Source organism: Brachionichthys hirsutus, chromosome 13, assembly GCF_040956055.1.
Source record: "Brachionichthys hirsutus isolate HB-005 chromosome 13, CSIRO-AGI_Bhir_v1, whole genome shotgun sequence".
Classification (NCBI taxonomy): Eukaryota; Metazoa; Chordata; class Actinopteri; order Lophiiformes; family Brachionichthyidae; genus Brachionichthys; species Brachionichthys hirsutus.
Window position 1 is genome coordinate 11,067,805 of NC_090909.1, and position 21,810 is coordinate 11,089,614.

Sequence of the window (21,810 nt, forward strand, 5' to 3'; positions counted from 1 at the left end):
TATCATTTCTATTTTTATTTACTCATGTCAGAAGTTTCATGAAGGCGAGCGCCCATAAGAGGACCCTTCGTTCTCCAGCTTGTTTCAGGTTCAATCTTTGATTGGCTGCTTCCCCCCCTCCGCTCCCCTCCACGCCGTGGACGCCGCCCTCCTATTGGCCCAGCAGCTGCAGGTTGCTCCTCCCGCTGGAGTTTGTGAGTGGAACCAGCAGCACCGGGCTTTTCTCGGCGCGGGACGCGAGGCGGCTGCGGCTGCTCATGCTGCGCTGCTCCAGAGACAGACTCTCCTGCTTCCTGGAAAGATCCAGCGACATGCGGCCGTGATGGAGCTTCATCTTCTGCAGCGATCGTCTGGGGGGGGGCAGAGGGAGAACCGTTCTAAGGGCTGCTTCTTAAATGAGTCTGGAACATCACTATGCAGCAAACCTGTGTTTGAACAGAGACTGAACGTACCCCCCCCCCCCCCCCCCATATTCGTGCACTTTTTATGCTGAATCAACAAGAACATTTGGACTCACTGAGCTTCAGAGAGTTTCTGCTTCAGAGCCCTCATGCTGGCCTCCAGCTGATGGACCTCATTCATGAGGCTGCGCTGCACCTGCAGAGGATGATGATGAATATATTTATTAGATAGAATGTTAGAGTACAAGTAGAGTCACACAGTAGCATGTATTACAGTACAAATACAGTCAAACATCCGGTCTAAGAGGAGCATTTCTAAAAAGCCCTTGCGGTCTTGTTTCCGTTGAAAGTCCTTCATACATAAATCATCCACATTTAACAATACAAATAAAAATAAAACCAATATTAAATTACTCAATTGATGCAAAATAACATTAGAAAAATAAAATGATTTTACACCACCGATGCAAACTAACAATAAATCTAAAATAAATTACACCACAGATACAAAATGACAACGAATTACAATAAATTACATAAATTACAATAAATTACAATAAATTACAAAGACACATAATATGTGCAACGTAGGTGGACAAAAGGGGGTGGGGGGGGTTGATCCGGAGAGAGTCGTGATGACTATCTCCGGGGGGACGCCGTGAATGCTAATGATCCACCCGGCGCTGTTACCCCCACACGCTTACCTCATCGCTGCACAGGTCCATGCCGGGCCTGCCGGTCCGGTTCTCCAGGCGGGTGTGGGCCAGTTTCAAGGAGGCGGACTTGGCCTGCAGATCCGCATCCAGCCCGTGGATGTCGCGCTCCATTTCTGTCATTTCATCTTCAGTCTGCAAGTAGAGACCAAAAAAATCCCCCCCCCAAAATAAAATAAAACATACACCTGCAGGGGTAAATATAAATACAAATACCCGACATCTTACACATTTCATCTGCCACCCCAGCTCACTGCAGGCCCGCTCCTCGTCGTGAGTCCGCTTACGAAGAGCGAACTCTGTGGCCCTGCGCTGAACGTCCAACTCGTTCTGCAGCTACGAAACACACAATGGGTTTAACCACAGAACCTGGAACGCAGATCGGGTCACAGCACTCCCAGAATAATGTCAGATCCAGGAGAGAAACAGATTAAACGTGCACGTTACGATGCGTGCATATCGTGTTTCTATCAGTCCGAGCATAAAGTGATTTTTCAAATATGAAGCTCTAAAGGTCAAAAGGCCGAACGCTGGAGTTGCTGCGCTGCGCCATGCTAGCCGCCGCATGGCCGATGCTGCTGATGCGTGCGTGCGTGCGTGCGTGCGTGCGTGCGTGCGTGCACCTGGGCTCTGGTGAGGCTCGTGTCCTCCCTCATCTGCTCGGACGTCTGCATGTCCTCGTGGGCACGAGCCACGTTACGCTGGCTGAACCGGAGCCACTCCTGCGGCGTGGACGCCCTGCCGCGACGACAAGCGGGTTAGCGAGGACAAAAGACATCTCGCTGCGTTCTGAACGGAAAAACCCACAGAAGTGAAGTACCCTGGTGGTGCGCGGGTCGGGTTGGTCTTCAGCGATATCTGAGGGGACTCGACGGTCAGTGAAAGGCAGCACATATCGATGTCCAGGGCGTCCATCTTGTCCTGGATGTCAGCGGTCAGACGGTGGCGAGTCTCCTGCAAAACACTGGGGGCGGGATCAGAGGGGCTTCCGGCGAACCGGCGGCAGGAAGCGGCCGTTCCGCAGCTTCCGTCTCTCACCACAGCTGCTCAAAGGCTCGGTCGGCGTGCTGCTGCAGGGCCTGCTGCACGCTCTCAATCAGCGCCACCTCCCTTTTCAGGTGCTCGTCGACGGGGTCGGCGACGCGCTCGCGCCCTCGCCGCCCGTCCCTCAACGTCAGACACTCGGTGCTGACCTCCAGAGGAAGGCCGGTCGCAGCCAGGGCCTGCTCGGTGAGCTCCTTCGCCTGACCCGGCACACGGCGAGGGCGCACAAGGCGGAAAGGTTAACGAGTCTGAGTCTTACTAGGATCGGAAAACAAGGATCTTTGGATGAATCACCAATGTCAGCGCCGCCATTTCTTCATCCACCCTCTGTGCGCAGGTTTCCAGCGCCTCTTTCCACCGGGCAACGTCCCAGGCGCGGTCACTCAGCCTCCGAGAGGTGTGGCTTTCGTCCCACGTCGCCTGCGGAGGCAAACGTAAGGAGGGCCGAGTCTGAAGGAACGGCGGGACCGCGGCGTTCCTCACCCACCTCGCAGCTTGCGCCGTCACGCAGCGACCGGCCTTCCTGCCGGATCGCACGGGAAGCGTGGCGCTCCTGCCGGGCGGCGGCGGACAGCTGCTGGTTGTTGCTCTGCCACGCCGCCACGCCGTGGTGCAGGCCAGGCTTCACGGGAAGGTGGGACATCTCGCCGCAGGAAGCAAATGGGCCAATCACAGCGCTCGCTACGCGTTTAATGGCTTTGTGTTGGTGAAGCTCTCGCTGAGGATTATTTATGGGGTTAGTAGGTCAGCGATGAGGATGATGAGGATGATGAAGATGATGATGCCAAAACATCAGCGGAAATAGAAAATCTAACAGAAAACATCTGGAATTTTCAATGTTTTCTGCTCACAGAAAACATTACTTCCTACCAACAATGAACAAAAAAAAACTGTATATATATTCACTGTGTATAATACACTATGCTGTATATATACAGTATATATATATTCACTGTATATAATACACTATGCTGTATATATACAGTATATATTTATATTCACTGTGTATAATACACTATATATATTCTGTATATATACAGCATATATTTATATTCACTGTGTATAATACACTATATATATTCTGTACATATATATTCACTGTATATAATACACTATGCTGTATATATACAGTATATATTTATATACTGTGTATAATACACTATATATGTTCTGTATATATACAGCATATATTTATACTCACTGTATATAATACACTATATATATTCTGTGTATATATACAGCATATATTTACATTCAGTATATTTACATTCATATACAGTATATATATTTATATACATATTCAGTGTATATAATACACTATATTCTGTATATACTTATATATACTGTATAGTATATTTATATATATGTACATACAGTATATATTTATATACTGTATGTACATATATATAAATATACTATATATCTATGATAAATTTGATATAGAAATTGAAAATAAATGTCTTTGATATTATTGACTATCTTTTGATAATCCTCCACAAGCTGACGTCACGCAGCTTCGTCTCTGCAGAATAGAGACATTATCGATCCGCTATTAATAGATTTCCCGGCTGGCACCGATATTAGTCCAGAAGCATTAACTGCTGCTCTTCACTTCACTTCAACAATTCCTCGAGTTGAGTTTCTACTCACCAGAATTCCAGGCGGCTCCTGCGGGTTCGTCCGAAGCAGGTTTCCCATAGCAACGAATGCCTCTGCTGTCTCCAGGCAACGCGCTGACGCAGCGCGTGACGGGAATTCATCAATAATTAAACGCTGACGGAACTTCAAACAGCTTTGTAGTAAATGATAAAAGCGCAGCAGATTCTAAAGGAGAATAAAACGCGTCAAAACAAATAAGATGTTTACTGTGAAATGTGCTCGTTGTTTTTAGGTCGCATATAAAACAAAGGAATAAAACACTTCATGGAAAAGTGGAAAAAAACAACGGAGGTGAAGTAAAGCTGCCGTCCCTCAAACGTCTCGAAGCAAATACTGCTTGTTTTACATTCCTGCTAATGTTAATAAAAAGGCTTTCCATCCATCCGTCCTCGCAGGGTCACGCTAACTAAATGTACGTGTACTTTGCACACTGTTGGGTACTTGAATTTAAAGCGCCGTATCGTAATCCATACGGCCGTCAGATAAGAGAAAAAAATGGAGTAGAAGTATGCAGTCGTAAAATTAAAGTACCTCAAATGTGTATTAAAACACAATTCTCTCACCACTGAGCTCAGACATCTGCGCTGATACTCGAATGAAAGGCAGAACACGATAAATCCTCGTTTGAGCTGCACAGAACGGGCGCGGCGTTACACCAAGCGGGTATTAAACATTTATTGTCGTCGTGCCGGGGGTTACATTTCCAAACGGGCCGGTCAGCTCGACCCCCACTCGGATCCATCCCTGGCCTGGCTTGCTGCTTCCCGTCTGCAGCAGCTGTTCCCTAAACGCTTGAGAATTTAGACATATAGCAAAGAAAGTGTTCAGTAATGGGCAGCAGGACAAGCGGGCCGGGGGGGGCCGGGCGGGGGCCGGGCGGAGACAAACACATCCTACTTTAACGCCCATTAATCAAGACTCTCCTCCGAACACGGCACCCACGGGGGGGGGGGGGGGTGCAGACTTCACTGGGTGTGGAAGCCACCTTCCATTTACCTGAGCTATATGTCGACGCCCACATTCTATTCAGGCCTCGCACTACGATGAAGACCTCCATGGCCGCCGTCAACGCCGCCCCGCGGGGTCAGCGTTCGTTAACATGAGCTCGGAGCGTCAGACGTTTACGAAGAACCGAAGTCAAACTGCTCAGAGATCGGGGGACGGGTCCTTCTCGAAGGCGAAGAATAAAAAAACAACAACGACCATCCGACGGGCCCGCTGTCCTCGTGTCTGCGCGGAGGTTAAATCCAGAGGTCGCCGCGTCTGTCTAATAAATTAGAAAGTTCATTGCTGTGACATTTAGTAACCTCCACAACAAGCAAGGATGACCCAAAAAATAAAAAGAACAATTTGTGGTACGAGAAAAAGGTGAAATCAAACATTAATGGGGGGAAAGGGAAAGCTTTGGAGAAACGCGGTCGGCGTCTTTTCCCTCGACGGCGAGGCGAGTGCTTCAGTTCGGGATGAAGCCGACGGATCCCTCAGGGGTCCACTTTGTCCGTCCTTCAGCGCTTCGCCGAGCTCTGCTGAGCCCGTCTGCGGTCCACTCTCCTGGTACCGTCCGTGTGGCTGGAGGCGGCGCCGTGCTTGTGATGCTGCGTGCGTCCGGGCCGCCATCACTGCGGCGCCGCGTCCCCGTCGACTTCTACGCCGCGCTGCTGCAGCTGCGCTCGAAGCAGCGCGTTGTCGTTCTTCAGTTCCTCGATCTAGCAAGAAAAAGAACCAAAAAAAAGAGAGAGGAAATAAAAGGAAGAGTCACAGGAAGGACTTTTACAGCGGTCAGCGGGCGGCGATGTGATCGTCACGGCAACTAAAGCGTGTTTTAAATCCCAACAATAACAACTAAGGGGGGGGGGGGCATCCTGGTTGGACGATCCGGATGGATTTTTAACAGGTGGGTGGGGCCATTAGGCCGGCCCACAATGCTGATGACATCAACAATTATTGGATGTTACCTGGAACAGATGATTTCAGTTTCGGGGATGATCCACCTTCACCTTTGAACTTTCCATTAACAGTAAACGGAGCCTCGATTGATGGCCGATGTTTATGGAATCTGACACGATCACGTCGGGTGGGGGGGGTCTCTACCTCACAGCTGAATTTCCTCCGGATCGGATCCGGACTAGAGACTTTTCTAAAAATGGCGGTACACTTGCATTCCAGCCTGCTGTGCAGTTAATATCAGAGATTTTGTAGCCGAGTCGATTCCACATCGGAGCAGGTCAGCGGATTCGTTTTATCTTTAAGACCTGAGGAAACAGATCCGGTGGACATCGGGGTCAATTTTCACAATAAATCGATTGTGTTTTTGGACGCTTTCAATAATATCTCTTTTATTCCCTCCACACAGGAAGTTCTGTTTCTGCTGCTTTCACCAAGACACTGTGGCGTCTTCAAAAGCGGCAGATCTATAGATCCAGAAGAATCCGCCGTTGCTGAAAGTGAAGCTTTTAGTGAGTAACTTCTAAACTAATAATGATATCAAAGTGAATCCAGTTGCTAAAGGTTTGTTTTCATGGAGAAGGAATCTAAAAATAGAGATCAAATAAATGTCGGGCCATTAAATCACAATCCAGGGAGACTGAGACACTCGGCGGAGGTCTGCGCTCAGGTACGCCACACGAGACTGGAATGAGTGTTTAAATCCGTTCCTACTGGCAAACATCTGGAGCGGCCTGTTCTCCAGCTCAGGACGCGAGACGCTAACCTGCTGTCTCAGCATCTCGTTGTCCAGCTCCACCCGCTCCACCTCCTTGTAGCTCTCCTGCAGTCTCTGGTTACTCTGGCGCAGCTCCCGGATGTAGTCGCACGCTTTGGAGAGGATGCCTCCTTTACTCTGGAACACAGCGCGGCGTTAGAAAGCGAGCTGATTCGAGAGAGGGGCGGCAGGTGAATCACCAGGATGAGCACCAATCGGCTCCGAGACCACTGAAAGGGCAGCGACCGCCGCCCCGTGTTCCTGACAGGCAGATCCGAGCTTCTCAGTTTATGTTCCACATTGTTTTCCAACCTTCTTGTTCTTTTTTTTCTAGAAACCTGTCAGATGTTAGGAGGAATAAAACTCATCATCCATCGCGTGCGTAAAAAACAAAGTGGAGGAGGAGCTCGTTTCGGCTTCCTCTAATCCAGGAATGGGCAAACTGCGGCCCGTTGGGCTTTTTAATCCGGCCCACCGAACTTGTCCAAATTATATCATTAAATGAAATCAAACTATTTAATTAAACCTCATTAATTTCACAATTTCCCTGCAGTGCCAGCGTTTCCCCAATAGATGGCGGACTCCACATTGACCTTTGTCGTGCGGGATATAACTCTACTACAACCGATCCGATACAGGCTGGCATCGGCGGTTCCTGGCCCCGCCCCTCTCGTTCTCAGTCCGCAGCTCCTGATTGGCTACTGCAGCAGCATCAATCAGCATCTCTTCCTCTCGCCGGCTGCAGCGTCCCGCGGTTAGAAGACGCCGCTCCGAAGGCCGTCTGGGACTCACCGCTCCAGTTCTGGTGTCGACGCTGCAGTCAGGGATGATTTTTGAAAGTGTGACGATCCAGTTGTTGATCTTGTCTCTTCTTCTTCTCTCTACTGCAAAAACGGAAAAATACAAATATAAAGGTCACATATTTCTGTCTCAAATAGATGCTGCAGGACAGCGTCCCTCTTTCCTGTCTCAAACAGATGCTGCAGGACAGCGTCCCTCATTTCTGTCTCAAACAGATGCTGCAGGACAGCGTCCCTCAGTTCTGTCTCAAACAGGTGCTGCAGGACAGCGTCCCTCTTTCCTGTCTCAAACAGATGCTGCAGGACAGCGTCCCTCTTTTCTGTCTCAAACAGATGCTGCAGGACAGCGTCCCTCATTTCTGTCTCAAACAGATGCTGCAGGACAGCGTCCCTCATTTCTGTCTCAAACAGATGCTGCAGGACAGCGTCCCTCATTTCTGTCTCAAACAGATGCTGCAGGACAGCGTCCCTCATTTCTGTCTCAGTAGAAACATGCAAAAGTGAGTTTTTCTCCTTTAAGCGACACGTTCCTACGTACAGACACGCTGACGCAACCGCCTCGTGCACTCGTACCTTCATTGTGCTGCGCTCTCCGTCTCTCGTCTCTGGGCGCCCGTGGACCCTCCGCCTTCCTGCAAAGACAGCAAAAACAAAAAAAGAGTCTGACAACAAAATCGGGACTTTCCTTGATAAACCGAATCTCAGCCACCTGAACTAGAACCAAGGTAACCAGGCGTGAGACGAAGGCTCGACCTTTGACCTGCGTCGTGAGACGAAGGCTCGACCTTTGACCCGCGTGCATCACTTCAGGTCTGAATGACCGTCTTACTGCAGAGACGATCCCGGCTCTAAGCTCGCCGTGCTCTACGGACGCTACTGGTCGCAGGTTCTCAGTCCAGCTGACTTTCTGATGCTACTGATGGATCTAGAGCAGATGAGGGGTGGGGGGGTGGGGGGGGGGGCGTATGCGAAGGTTCTCACCAGTTTGTGCTGCCATGCTGCAACATCTCGCTCTCGCCGAGGTCTCTGGGGATGGCAGGGAAGTAGCACAGAGCGCGTTTTCAGAGGGTGGACGTTTGAAATGGAGAAAGATGCTGTTGTTGTTGATTTAATCTTCATTTATAAACACAATGAAGTAAAACTAATCATTCCAGAAAGGGAAGGAAGAGAAGAGGAAGAGGAAGAGGAAGATTTGATCAGCCGTGAAGTGACCAGGAAAGGAGCGAGGAAACGCGGCGGCGACAAGCCGGCCGTGGCGCTCTGGTGACGTCAGGGTGAAAGTGGGGGGGGGGGGGGGTTGCTGTACTCACGCAGTGTAGGTGTGCGTGCGCGGCGCGATGCAGCGAGGGGCCGTCGTTTGCAGCACCTCAGGGGGGGTCATCATCACGTAAAACTGACCTGCAATCAGAGCGACAGACAAGAGACACACTTTAGTTTTTCTGATCGTCCAATTCATAGAACCAAGAGAACCTTGATCCGTTTAGGCCGCAGCCTGAAAATGTCTCAACGCTGCTTTATGCGCCAGGCTTGACCTCCGTCCCACGGTTTGACCTCCGTCCCAGGGTTTGACCTCCGTCCCAGGGTTTGACCTGCGTCCCAGGGTTTGACCTCCGTCCCACAGTTTGGCCTCCGTCCCAGGGTTTGACCTCCGTCCCACGGTTTGACCTCCGTCCCAGGGTTTGACCTGCGTCCCAGGGTTTGACCTCCGTCCCACAGTTTGGCCTCCGTCCCAGGGTTTGACCTCCGTCCCACGGTTTGACCTGCGTCCCAGGGTTTGACCTCCGTCGCAGGGTTTGACCTCCATCCCACGGTTTGACCTGCATCCCACGGTTTGACCTGCGTCCCAGGGTTTGACCTGCGCCCCAGGGTTTGACCTCCATCCCACGGTTTGACCTCCGTCCCACGGTTTGACCTCCGTCCCAGGGTTTGACCTCCGTCCCAGGGTTTGACCTCCGTCGCAGGGTTTGACCTGCGTCCCAGGGTTTGACCTGCGTCCCAGGGTTTGACCTGCGTCCCAGGGTTTAACCTCCGTCCCAGGGTTTGACCTCCATCCCACAGTTTGACCTCCGTCCCAGGGTTTGACCTCCGTCCCAGGGTTTGACCTCCGTCCCACGGTTCGACCTCCGTCACAGGGTTTGACCTCCGTCCCAGGGTTTGACCTGCGTCCCACGGTTTGACCTCCGTCCCAGGGTTTGTGCTGATGAGCTGAACGCTGAACGCCAAGCAGCTCGTTCCCCTCCTAACTGGATCTACTCCGTCCACATGGTGATCTGGATCATCATCGAAAGGTTCTAGATTGTTCTTAGTATCTTTATTCACCAACATGAAAAGTTAAAGTGAATCAGAGTTGATGTGTGTTTTTAACTGATCAATATTAAAATGTAATATTTTTTCCAGACCTCATTCCGGATCAGATCCAGAAGACATTTTACATGATAGTTCTTCTCGGACCCCTTTATGACTGATTATTTCTGGTGAGTAAATTTAATGTAGATTTTACAAGATACAATTTTTTTATTATAGGTAAATGGGAAAATCCAGATTTGTGTCCAGACGGGTATCCGGATCGCTCTCAGAATGTAACGGGCTCTAAATTAGACATCTTCAGATTTGTTTTCATCCGGATCCGTCCAGCAGTTTTTCCTGTAATCCTGCTAACAAACAGCCAAACGGCCTCGACTGGACTTGTCCAAGAGGCGTCTTCAGGTCTTAACGACTCGTCGAGGGTCCAGATACTGATGCTCCTGACCCCCCCCCCCCCCCCCGAATGTCCAACATCTGCTTGGCTCTGACCTCACCTCCTGCCTGCGTGATCGCTGGGTCGGCGGCGGCCTGGACCGACACGGCCGTGGCATCGCTGACGGCGGCGGCGGGGAAGTAGGCGAAGCGCGTCTCTCCGGCCACGCCCTCCCCGCCTGGACTGCCCCCGTTGCTGAAAGGGTTCTGGATCACAGCCTGGAACAGACAGTAAGGAATGCTGGGTTGGGCGCATCCTGACACACACACGCGCGCACACACACACACCTGAGCCACCGCCTGAGGCGCGCCGGCGAACGCCGCCGCCGACACGACGCTGACGGCTCCGGTCCCGTCAGCCGCTGCTTCTAAGTGGTCGTCGGTCACCTGGACGACGCGATAGGTCACCTGTGGGCAGAGCAAGCGAGGACAAGGTTCAGCCCCTCCCCCGCCCCATGTTAGATGCCATCTAGCTATCAGGTGTTGGCGTGACCGAGGACGATGTCCCATGATGCCTTGGGGTTTGTGGTTATGATGTGAACACAGCACAGGATGATAGGAATGTGAGAGCGGCGCTGCGTTGAGCTCCTTTGAACTCTTTTTTCCGCCTCCATCTTTCCACGTTTCCTCCTTTTCTAGAACACATTGTGTGTTTTACACATGTATAGATATTTGTAACTTTTTTTCTGAACTTAATTCATAAAGTTCTTTCTATCTCTGAAGGGCTTGGACTGTTGGCTTTGACGCCATTTGTAATTTTTGTTCTGCGTCTGTGAATGTTGTAACCGTTAGCGTCCAGCGACACGGCGGGACGTCGGTCAGTCAGCAACGTTATTTACTCGCTTATTTTAACCGGGTTTGGTCGGGGTCAAAATAAAAGTGTGCTATAACGCTTAGCACTTTGAACAGCTGATTTAAATTTAAATCCGACTCCACAACTTAAGCCCACAAGCCGTGTCTCTCAGCCTTAGAAGCGCTCTTATTAGAGACATCTTAGTCCTACTCTTGGACAAAATATATGAAGTGAGACAAATTCAGCGACCTGGATAAATCCATGCCCGCCATCAGAAACACGAGAGATGCGTTTCCTCTTAAATTCACGACCGCTGACTAATTCCAGGATATTTATCTCGGGGTTCGCGTCTTGACTTCACGCACTGGTCGGCGGCGAGGTCCTCTGTCCTCTGCCCTCTGTCCTCTGTCCTCTGAGCTCACCTGTCCGCCGCTGTTCTCTGTGCGGAACTGGTACTGCACGTTGTGGTCGGCGAACGCAGCCTGCTGGACGCCGGCGATGGCCGCCGCAGCCTGCTCCTCCGAGCCCGCCGCCTCTCCTGCAGCGCACAAACCAAACATTCAAAGCGCCGACGCGGCACCGAGGCAGAACCTTCGAGACTCAGATGAGAAACAGAAAATATTCTGGAGGGCCGGGCCAAAAGGCTGAACTCAATTCTGCATAATATTAATTTGATTTCTTTATTTTTTTAAAAAAAAGCATTAATAGCATTGTTTGACAAGCTTGTAAGATTATATGTTAGAATTAAGCAATGAAATGTCATTTATTCAATTAAATTTCTCAAAACGATGGTAAAATAAACGTGAACGTTTTACATTTGTGACTCATATTAGTGAACATTTTCAGTCACTCTGAAACACATTTTGTGTTTAATATACTGTTGGAACGTTGTGTGAAGCTTCTCAGCATCCTAAAGACATCACAGATACATCATACTGAACTGTCACTGAATGCAGTTTTAGTTCATGCATGAGGTAAGATTAGAATGTTTGTTTATTTTGTAATTTCCAATTAACCTTACACGGGCCGGTCAGAGTCAACCAAAGGGCTGTATGTGGCCCTGGGGCCGTACAATGCCCAGGTCTGCTTTAGACGATAAACCAAACCAAAAATAATAAAAAAAAGGGGCTGAATAATTTTGTTCCCAACTGTAAACTTACATCCCGTATATAATAATAATAATAATAAAAAACAAGAAGCAGATCATTTATTGTTAAAATGCTAATAACGGGGGTTCCCACCTTCCTGTAGCTGCACCACCTCCTCGTCTTCCTGCTTGTCGTGACTTAAGACAAAAAGAGAGACAGAGAAATGAGTCAAAGTAAACCTGAACCTAACCCAACTCCCCCCCCCCCCCCCCCCCCCACTAGTTCTACTAACCCTACCCCCCCGCCCCCGCCCCCTGCCGGTTCTAACAGGAGAGTGGACGACACAAAATGATTTCTAAAATGTGAACTGAAACTGTCAGGAGGAAACTCGATCAAAGCTCAACCAGATGTTTGATTAAAGCTGCCCCCCCCCCCCCCCCCCACGCTTAATAAATGCTGATTATATTATGAGGCAGAGAGAAACTTCATGTTGCTGCGCGTTTGTTTGTTTGTTTGTTTGTTAGTTAAACAGTAATCGTGATGATCCTGTTGATGACGTCACCGCTGGCGGCGCAAAGCTGCAGCCGCCGGTTCCAGCGTCCCACGCACGCACGCACACGCACACGCACACAGCATCTGGGACAGAACTGTGCTCCGGGGGGGGGGCTTCTGCAGGCCCAGGTGGGGGCCGCGGCGGGCAGCAGCCTCTCACCTCGCCGAGCTGTCCAGACTCTGCTCCAGCAGATCCATAAGGCGCAGCGCGCGTGGAGCGGCGACGGCCCCGGTGGAACGAGATGGAAGCGCTGATCACGGGGACAAACACGCGGGTCATGTGGGACAGGCGGTCCCGGACACGTGAGGCGCCGACCGGGCGAGGAGCTAAGATGGAGGCCGCCGGAGCGCAGTCGCTCTGCGTCTGTGCGGAAAGCCAACAAATGGCGTCCAGGCCGCTCCGCGGAGGCGGCGCTGCTCCCGGCCGGTGTCCGGGACGCAGCCGGACGCACGGACAGAAGACTGGCCGCGTTGCATTAACCGTAAATCCCTTTGTCCTTGGTCGCCGTTTCGGTTCCTCGCTGCGTATTGTGCGTAAAGCTGCTGCTGATTATCCGCGCAGCTGCGGGCAGCGCCATGCGCTCGAGAAGACGCGGAGTGGACTCGTGGGCGCGCTTGCTGTTTATGTCCCGTGTGTCCCTACCGGTGTGTCCCTGTCCGGCGTGTCCCTGTCCGGGTGTCCCTGCCGGGATTGTAATGTATTCGACACAGGACACCGTGTTTAGCAGGGAGCCAATACGTTACAGGGATGTCCCTGTCCGGTGTGTCCCTGTCCGGTGTGTCCCTGTCCGGTGTGTCCCTGCCCGGTGTGTCCCTGTCCGGTGTGTCCCTCGCTGCGTTCGGTGGACGGGCTTCTCACGTTCTTCCTAACCTGCTATTCGACGCGCAGTTCGGTGACTCGAGGCGGCTCGACGCGCCGCTCGGTTTATTTTGCGTTCCGACATTCATAAGGATGGATCGATGGATCGTGTTTTTGTTTGTTTGTTTTTAACTGGGGATTCGATAACGATCGTTCTCACTTCCCCGGCCGCCATGTTTGACTTTCTATTTACATAAATAAGTGACAATCATTTCCTCCACGGCTCGGTCTCTGCGCGTCTCCTGCGCAGCTGACCGCAGAGATCCAATACGGGTTTTCTCACAGACCACATGACTCGGTCTGTCCTGCGCCCAGTGCGCCGTGCCGTGCCGCGCCGCGCCGCGCTGAACATCACGCAGTCATTTTTAGTTAAGGTCGAGTTCATCCGCTCATTCCGTCCTTCTGCTGTCCAACGCTTCCATCCGGCCACGGCGCAAAACGCACGCGCGAACAATCCAACGTGACGTTTCTCGTCTTCAATGCTTTAATCTAGTTTAATTCTAATCCAGATTATGGTCCTATCAGGTTTTTACCAAAGTGTATTGACAATTCTGTCAAGTCCAATCTGGAATATTAAGTGAGGTGAAATAAATATCTATTTCTGACCCTTTGATCTGGAGTCGCTGATTGTGTTTGGGTTAGGGAAGTACTAAAGTCAGAATGTTAGAAGAGCCTAAATCCTCCTGTTGCCACGTCATTGTGGGCGTGGTCATGTGACCCCCCCCCCCCCCCCCACTAAATATACCGTCACAATGCATATTTAAAACCTGCTAAAGAGGCTGACTAGTTCCCTGAAGCAGCCACAGGATCAATCTGAGGGCTAACAAACACAAATCCAATAATAAAGGGCGCCGCCCCCCCAACAAACACAAATCCAATAATAAAGGGCGCCCCCCCTGTATTTGACCCATTTCTTTTTTCAGTACTTGCTGGGTAAAACATTTAGTCGTGGTTCCCTCCTGACAAACAGGCCTGTCTCAGAGACGGAGGCGAGTCCAAGTCTCATTTGTCTCTTTGTCTCCGTCTGTTTCTTCTCTGAAGATCAAAGGGTCCTAAGGACACGCCGTGGTTGTCTCTGCGCTGTCCTCTGTCTGTCCCAGCTCATCGCGGGTCTTCTGTGCTTGTATGTTTGTGCCTGCTGACCCAAGCGTTTGGTTTACCGCTCGGGATACGGCTGCTTGTGTTTTTGGACCGAACTTTTTTTCTGCACCAAACCTTTTTCTTAAATAAAGATCTTGTGTTTTTTCTGGAGTCCTGCTTCTGAGTCCTCCTTTGTTGTGTCCACTGGACTGTTGGATGACTCTAGAAACTATTGTTTGATTCATAGTCACTAAAGCCTTTTTATCCAGCAGGGCTGCTTATAATACTAAAAAATGAAGTCTTAGAAGCATACAGCAAAAGAAAACCAGCAATAGATGATGCATTCTTTATTTACTATACAGAAGGAATCTCTTTACGGGGCAGATTAGATAGTTGCAGAAAAAAAGGACTCGAGAGCACAAACCACCGTCGGCGAATCCTCCCCCAGGCCAGAGAGTCAGAGCCCTTCCTTCAATGGTGGCTTGGAAGCATCGCACCGCGCTGTGAGCTCCTGACTGGAGGGTGACTCATCCGTTCAGACTGCACACCACTAGAGTGGGACACAGCGGCCTCCCCAGTGCCAGCGTTGAGGCCAACCTCCGCTCCGCTCCCCTCCCATCTCATTCTTTCCTATATGGGCGCTCTTGGGTTTGTGGACGGCGCAGTAAGACAGAGACCCCGATCTGCATCCACCCAGCCGAGCTTCTCTGCAATCTGATCATCTTTGAAAAGGTAAGTCCTCTCGTCTTTCGTGGAGGGGGACGCCGTTGCCCCCCCCCCCCTCCCTCGCTTTCGTGTGTAACTACTTTCTGAGAGTTTTATCCAGCTGAGTGGGAACTAAGCTCCAGTAAACCGGGAGTTTGGCTTCATTCACTGAACCGACTTTCCTGACTTCGCTATCTGGACGTTTTTCTGTAACTTGTGAACATTGATTGTAGTTTTGTAGGCAGAACTACAACTCCCTCCATCCACCCATATGTAGCTTAAATGCATATACTACACGAATGTGTTGGAATTATTTGATCTCATTAAAAAAGAGCCACATTTATCATGGAAGAAGAACCCGTCTTCAGAATAATGACGTTGATTTCTTTCTGGAAACCGAGCAGACATTTCCAATGGCGACTCCCAAAAACACTCCCCGCGGTGCGAACACACCCGTGTCCCCCAACCGCATCACCCGGCTCCAGGAGAAGGAGGACCTGTCCAACCTCAACGACCGGCTGGCCGTCTACATCGACAAGGTGCGGTCTCTGGAGGCTGAGAATGCCGGGCTGCGTCTGCGCATCACCGAGTCGGAGACGGAGGTCACTCGGGAGCTGACGGGCCTGAAGGCCGCCTACGAGACCGAGCTGGCCGACGCCCGCCAGACTCTGGACTCCGTGGCCAAAGAGCGTGCACGTCTGCAGCTGGAGCTGGGCAAGCTGCGAGAGGACTACACGGAGCTGAAGGCAAGGTGGGGCCACGGCACATCGGTCGAGTGCACATCTGGACGCGTCAGCACTTAGAGCCACGTAGCCTGATTATCCGATGGCCGTGAGGAGAAGCTCATTTCACCTCAATGATTCTCGTTTTCATTTCTAAAACGGTCAGATCTTGTAGCTTCGGCTGCTGCCGAGGGCCACGCCCCAGCTTTAGCGCGCCCTCCTCATTGGTCAATGCCGCTTGGACTCCGATATGCCACCTCTTTCCCGTGCTGCCCCATCCAGAGTGCGATGACTCACTCCCCCCAGCTTCCCTTCCTTCACCGATCCAATCAGTGTAGCGGGAGCGCCGCTCTGGCCCCCATTATTTCTTTTTTCCATAAATACTGAGGCGAAGGCAGTTCTGTGTTTGGCAAAGCCAGGCCGTTGCTATAGCAATGTGTCCGTTAAACACACACGGCTGTGGCTTGTGGCTACCAGACACACGGTTGGATTTAAATCCTTGTGGTCTGTGAGTCATACGTGCCGAGGTCTTTCCCCTGTTTCCATTTCATCCAAAAATAATTCTTATTCCCTTCAGCGGCCTGCGTAAAGGAAACTACTATTCTACTTTCCACTCGGCCGCTCAGGTTCGAAGGCAACGTGGATGTCTGTCCCTATTTCAGTCACTAGACCAGGCATGGGCAAACCCAGGCCCGGGGGCCATATGCGGCCCGTTGGTATTTTAAATCCGGCCCGCCAAACTTGTCCAAATTATATCATTAAATAAAATTGTATTATAATTAAACCTCATTCATTTGACCTTTTCCCTGTAATGCTACCTGTAAAAGGCCAAATCCTTTAATGCTATAGCTTTCATGTGTCATTTATATTAGCTCACACAAATACTCCATCCATCTGTGCTTGGTCCGGCCCCCCTGTCAAATTTTAGAACCTATTGTGGCCCGCGAGTCAAAAAGTTAGCCCACCCCTGCACTAGACGATCCGCTTGCATACTTTTACTGTCTTTACAGGAACACCAAGAAGGAGTCGGATCTGGCTGGGGCGCAGCTGAGGCTCAAGGACGCGGAGGCGCTGCTGAACTCGAAGGACGCAGCCCTGAACACGGCTTTGGGAGAGAAGCGGAACCTCGAAGTGGAAAACAAGGATCTGAAGTCGCAGGTTGCAAAGGTGAACTGAAACCTAGGCTAGGTATAAAGCTCAGCCAAAACAGTTCCATGTTTCTCTGCACGAATGCTCCTCTCACACTATACTCGCACTGCAGTTTCCCAATTTGAGCTAAAGACTCAGAACAATCCCATTGTTCGACCGTAACTATTTCTTGCCTTCCTTGAGTCAGTATCCAACGCTGCTGTGCTCTCTTAGCTGGACGCCAGTTTAGGCGATGCCCGGAAAAAGCTGCAGGACGAGATGCTGAGGAGGGTGGATGGAGAGAATCGTATCCAGACCCTCAAGGAGGAGCTAGACTTTCACAAGAATCTCCACTCTGAGGTGAGTCTCCTTGAAAAATGCTCTTATTATCATCATCATCATCATCTGTGAATCACTATAACTTTACCTGTCAGCTTTTTAAAAGATGAAGTTTCCCTCTGACAGGAACTTCGAGAGATTAAGCGGCGCCACGAGTCCCGTATGGTTGAGCTGGACAATGGCCGCCAGCAGGACTTTGAAAGCAAGTTGGCGGAGGCTCTGACGGAGATGCGTGCCCAGCATGAACTCCAAATCAACATGTACAAAGAGGAGCTTGAGAAGACCTACAACACCAAGGTAGAACATTGGGTTCATGGTGCTGTAAGGCAAAACTCAGAGCTCAAGCGGGACAAAGCGCACTGCAGTTTACTTGATTTTATTTCTGTTGCACCAGATCGTAACAGGAAGTTACCTCAAGGTGCGTTACAGGAGTAGCAGGGAAAGACAGAACCCAACTTGTTCCACAAGAGCAAGAACTTTGGTGACAGGGGCAAGGAAACACTTCCCTTTAACAGGCAGAAACCTTGAACAGAACACAAGACTCATGGTGGGCGGCACTCCGTCTGGACCGGTGGGTGAGACAGGGACAGGTAGGAGGAGTCGAAACAAAGAGGGGGAGAGAAAGTGATAGAGAGACAGCGAGAACAGGAGCGGACAAAAACATAATGTGGTTACACTACATCCAGTGATTTACAGGCTGCTGAGCAAACCACTGACTAAAAACTATAAATGCTAATGTTAGCAATAAGGCTATCCAAAATGACAGCCACAGGTCCAGGTTCTGCAGCACCACGGACAGAAGGACCTGCAGACAGACAGAAAGAGGGACAAACAGAGGGAGAGAGAGCTCAAGACTACAGGGGAGAGAGAGAGATTACTGATTTATATTTATAACATGAATAATCAGATAAAGGGGGAGGAGCTCAGTGGGTCATAGAGGTGCTGGCCTGACAGCATATTGATTATTGTATTGATTAACTATAAGCTTTGTTAAAAAGGAAGTCTTTAGTCTCCTGTTGAACATGGAGATGGTGTCTGTCTCACGAACCAATCAGGGAGCTGATTCCTCAATAAAGGAGCCTGATAACTGAAAGCTCCGCCCCCCCGGTCTGCTTTTAGAAATATTTGGAACCAACAGCAGGCCAGCAAATCAACGTTCTCCACTTCACCCTGTCCTTTGCATCGTCCTCCCCAACACCAGCGACTCTCATGTCCTCCCTCACTACGTCCATGTGTCTCCTCCTGGGTTGTCCTCTAGCCCTGTTCCCTGGGAGCTCCATCCTCAGCATCAGCACCACCTACAAGATGATCTGTTAGGGAGGGACCCAAGTTACCGAAAGACTCCTCAGCATGTCAGCAAGAGTAAAGAAATACCAGAATGTCAAACATCATAGGATAATGCATCAAACAGCTGGTGGGACAGACGCTCAGGCACCGGGAGACGGGCTTCAGGACGCAGAGCTGTGTGAACATTTTCTATTCTGCGTTTCAGCTGGAAAGCGCTCGTCAGTCGGCCGACAGGAGCAGCCATCTGGTGGGGGCAGCTCACGAGGAGCTCCAGCAGACCCGGCTCCGTCTGGAGTCCACGTCCACTCAGCTCAGCCACCTGCAGAAACAGGTCACCTGAGACAATCACAGCTCTCATCAATGGCTCTTGCACAGAAAATGTTTTACATCTTCACAAACATCCATTTTGATTTACGGGGGGGAAAAGGAGCAACATTTATTTATACTGAATAAAAACCCAGCCCGTTTTGGTTTTCACATTTTGCATTGCATGCTCCCAGGAAGTCACTCGGCTGACCTTTCTCTTCTCTACCCACGTATAGACACTAACTTCTGTACTCCTCTTGTGAGGCGGATGATTTTTGAGCTAACAAAGAACTGTGGCTGCAGCTGGCGGCCCGTGAGGCGAAGTTGAGGGACCTGGAGGACGCCCTGTCTCGGGAGCGGGACACCACACGCCGTCTGCTGGGAGAGAAAGACAGAGAAATGGCTGAGATGAGGCAGAAGATGCAGCAGCAGCTGGACGAGTACCAGGAGCTCCTGGATGTGAAGCTGGCTCTGGATCTGGAGATTTGTGCTTACAGGAAGCTGCTGGAGGGGGAGGAGCAGAGGTACAGCCAACCTGTGCTGTCCTCTTTCTTTTATTAGACCAACAGTAGCCTGTAAATGTCTTGATGTTTCTCCCTCCAGGTTGCGTCTCTCCCCGAGTCCCCCGCCCACCAAAGCGACAGGAAGTCATCCCTCCACTTCCCGGCCAAATCACCACAGCACTCAGAGCTCTGCCACCAAGAGGCGGCGCCCTAATGATGCTGACAGCGAGGCGTCCAGCTTTGCCGGCGGAGCCGTGGCTCGCACTCGCATCACCCAGCAGGCCTCCGCCAGAGGGCGGGTCACCGTGGATGAGGTGGACCTGGACGGGAAGTATGTCAGACTCAGCAACAAAGCAGACGAGGTGAGGAGACGCACGTGAAAACGAGCCGGCATCGATGGAACCGAAATATCGTTGATTACGCTCTCTTCATCTTGTTCATCCTCGGCTTCTCATCCACCAATCAGGATCAAAGCCTGGGAAGCTGGCAGGTGAGGCGGCAGGTGGGGTCAGGTGCTCATATCGCCTTTAAATTCCCACCCAAGTTTACTTTGAAGGCTGGTCAGAGGGTCACGGTAAGCAAACCCGTCACGCGGCTGGATCGCAAAGGAGCGTATGGTAACCACGGTAACGGCGTCACCCTGTTTGTACCTTTCGTACGGTTGGCAGATCTGGGCTTCGGGCGCTGGCGGGAGCCACAGCCCCCCCTCTGACCTGGTGTGGAAGAGCCAGTCCTCTTGGGGCACAGGAGACCTGCTGCAGACCGCCCTGATCAGCGCCAGCGGCGAGGTGAACCCAACACGAGGATCCACGACGGACACGTTTTAGTTTGGGTTCACCGGGCAATAAATGAATGCACGCTAATATTTGTTCTCCAGGAAATGGCGATGAGGAAGGTCACCTGCACACATTTTGAAGATGATGATGATGATGATGGCATGGTGAGAATTGTTTTAATAACATCTAACGGGACAGAATGTTCAGGACGGTTCTGGGTTCTTCATCGTGGAGCCGACAGCCAATGAAATAGTGAGGTATCAGATTCGAGGGATTCTTGATTAAAGGGCATTTAGCTTCGTCTGAGGGTTAGTTTATGGATTAACTGGTTAAAATATGTCAAATTATTTATGTAAAATAGGCCACTGCCCCTGAGATGAACTGGGAGCTTGTCCAGGGTGAACCCCGCCTCTCGCCGGTAGACGGCTGGGACGACCTGCTATGGATAAAAGCAGTTGGAAAATGAATGAATGAATGAATGAATGAATTCCACTGCAATTTTTGTTTTTACAGTCAAAATGAAAATATCTAGTTTTTAAAAACCATAAAACCATAACTCTCCATGTTATGACTGAAAGCTCTATTATTAATATGAAGTGTCTGTCCTGACCTCAGCAGGCGGCTCACAGCACCTGTGGGGACGCTGAATACAACCTGCGGAGCCGGACGGTGCTCTGCGGCTCCTGCGGACTTCCGTCAGACAAATCCAGCAACTGCGCCGTCACCTCAGCGTCTCGCTCCTTCCGCAGCGGAGGCCTCTCCGAGGGTTTACTGCCCCACTCTTACGTGTTCAGTGCCAGTACTCCTCGCCAGGTGGGCGGTGCAACACGTGCAGCTGGCAGGATGCCTTTCTGAAAACACAGGCTTTTCATCTGTTCATAATCATTGTGTTTGAATGCATATTTTCTTTCTTTCTTTCTTTTCAAATAGATTTGTTTGTGAGGATAATAACTTTGTCAATCCATCCTCAGGCTGGAACCCGAATGGAGAGCTGTCCTATTATGTGAGCCCCTGGATCCACAAGGGAACACTATTCCGTTAGTTTTCAGTTATGTATTCGTTTTTAATCATTTCGAGTTGAAAGCTTCAGTTAATGTATTTTTGGAATACGTATTAATAAAAGATTACATTAAAAATAAAAAAAAATTTGAGAAGGGGAAATTAATTCGCTCAGAAGTAAAATACATAAATAAATAAAATAATAATATTCACAGCCACCATTTGTGGAGGATAAAATCATATTCCATTGTGATTTATAAGCACTGTTAACTGGTGCAGCAGGGTTACAGTAAATTAATTTATGTTCATTCATTTAGAAAAATAATCATGAACAGAATTAACCTCTGAAGCAAACTGGTGTCAACATCCAGAAAACGTTGTGTATCATTATTATTATTATTTACTGATATTAATAAACCTGTTTTCATAATGCTATCATATTTGTCTTCATCATTTTGTGATGTCATCTGAGACTAACAGTTCATCATGTACAGGCCCATAAGATATACTTTACTTTTACTATTATCTTATGCAGCTTTATATTCAAAACATAAAGAGTTAATAAAAATAAAATAAAAACTAATTTTCGTTTTATTCCAGTACATTTATCTGCCACATA

At 50.1% G+C, this 21,810-nt stretch overlaps 3 protein-coding genes across 3 annotated transcripts; 1 reads left to right on the forward strand and 2 right to left on the reverse strand.

Moving 5' to 3' along the window:
• Nucleotides 1-151: 151 nt before the first annotated feature.
• Nucleotides 152-2,801, reverse strand: tekt2 (tektin 2 (testicular)). The gene is made up of 9 exons (XM_068747457.1): nucleotides 2,646-2,801; nucleotides 2,453-2,578; nucleotides 2,153-2,358; nucleotides 1,935-2,078; nucleotides 1,738-1,852; nucleotides 1,343-1,450; nucleotides 1,106-1,249; nucleotides 518-597; nucleotides 152-350 (listed from the first exon to the last, which is right to left on the reverse strand). Exons 1-9 carry the CDS (start codon nucleotides 2,799-2,801, stop codon nucleotides 152-154), a joined length of 1,278 nt encoding a protein of 425 aa, XP_068603558.1.
• Nucleotides 2,802-4,986: 2,185 nt separating this feature from the next.
• On the reverse strand, nucleotides 4,987-12,685 carry usf2 (upstream transcription factor 2, c-fos interacting). Its single transcript, XM_068747197.1, has 11 exons — nucleotides 12,648-12,685; nucleotides 12,089-12,132; nucleotides 11,270-11,385; nucleotides 10,343-10,462; nucleotides 10,117-10,273; nucleotides 8,629-8,716; nucleotides 8,300-8,344; nucleotides 7,892-7,950; nucleotides 7,311-7,402; nucleotides 6,528-6,656; nucleotides 4,987-5,523 (listed from the first exon to the last, which is right to left on the reverse strand). The coding sequence occupies exons 1-11, from the start codon at nucleotides 12,683-12,685 to the stop codon at nucleotides 5,434-5,436; spliced, it is 978 nt and encodes a 325-aa protein (XP_068603298.1). The 3' UTR covers nucleotides 4,987-5,433.
• Nucleotides 12,686-15,544: 2,859 nt separating this feature from the next.
• LOC137902839 (lamin-A-like) lies at nucleotides 15,545-21,199 on the forward strand. The gene is made up of 12 exons (XM_068746929.1): nucleotides 15,545-15,882; nucleotides 16,864-17,020; nucleotides 17,216-17,341; nucleotides 17,447-17,617; nucleotides 18,813-18,938; nucleotides 19,217-19,437; nucleotides 19,517-19,778; nucleotides 19,883-19,990; nucleotides 20,085-20,204; nucleotides 20,294-20,356; nucleotides 20,808-21,005; nucleotides 21,164-21,199. The coding sequence occupies exons 1-12, from the start codon at nucleotides 15,545-15,547 to the stop codon at nucleotides 21,197-21,199; spliced, it is 1,926 nt and encodes a 641-aa protein (XP_068603030.1).
• Nucleotides 21,200-21,810: the final 611 nt, after the last annotated feature.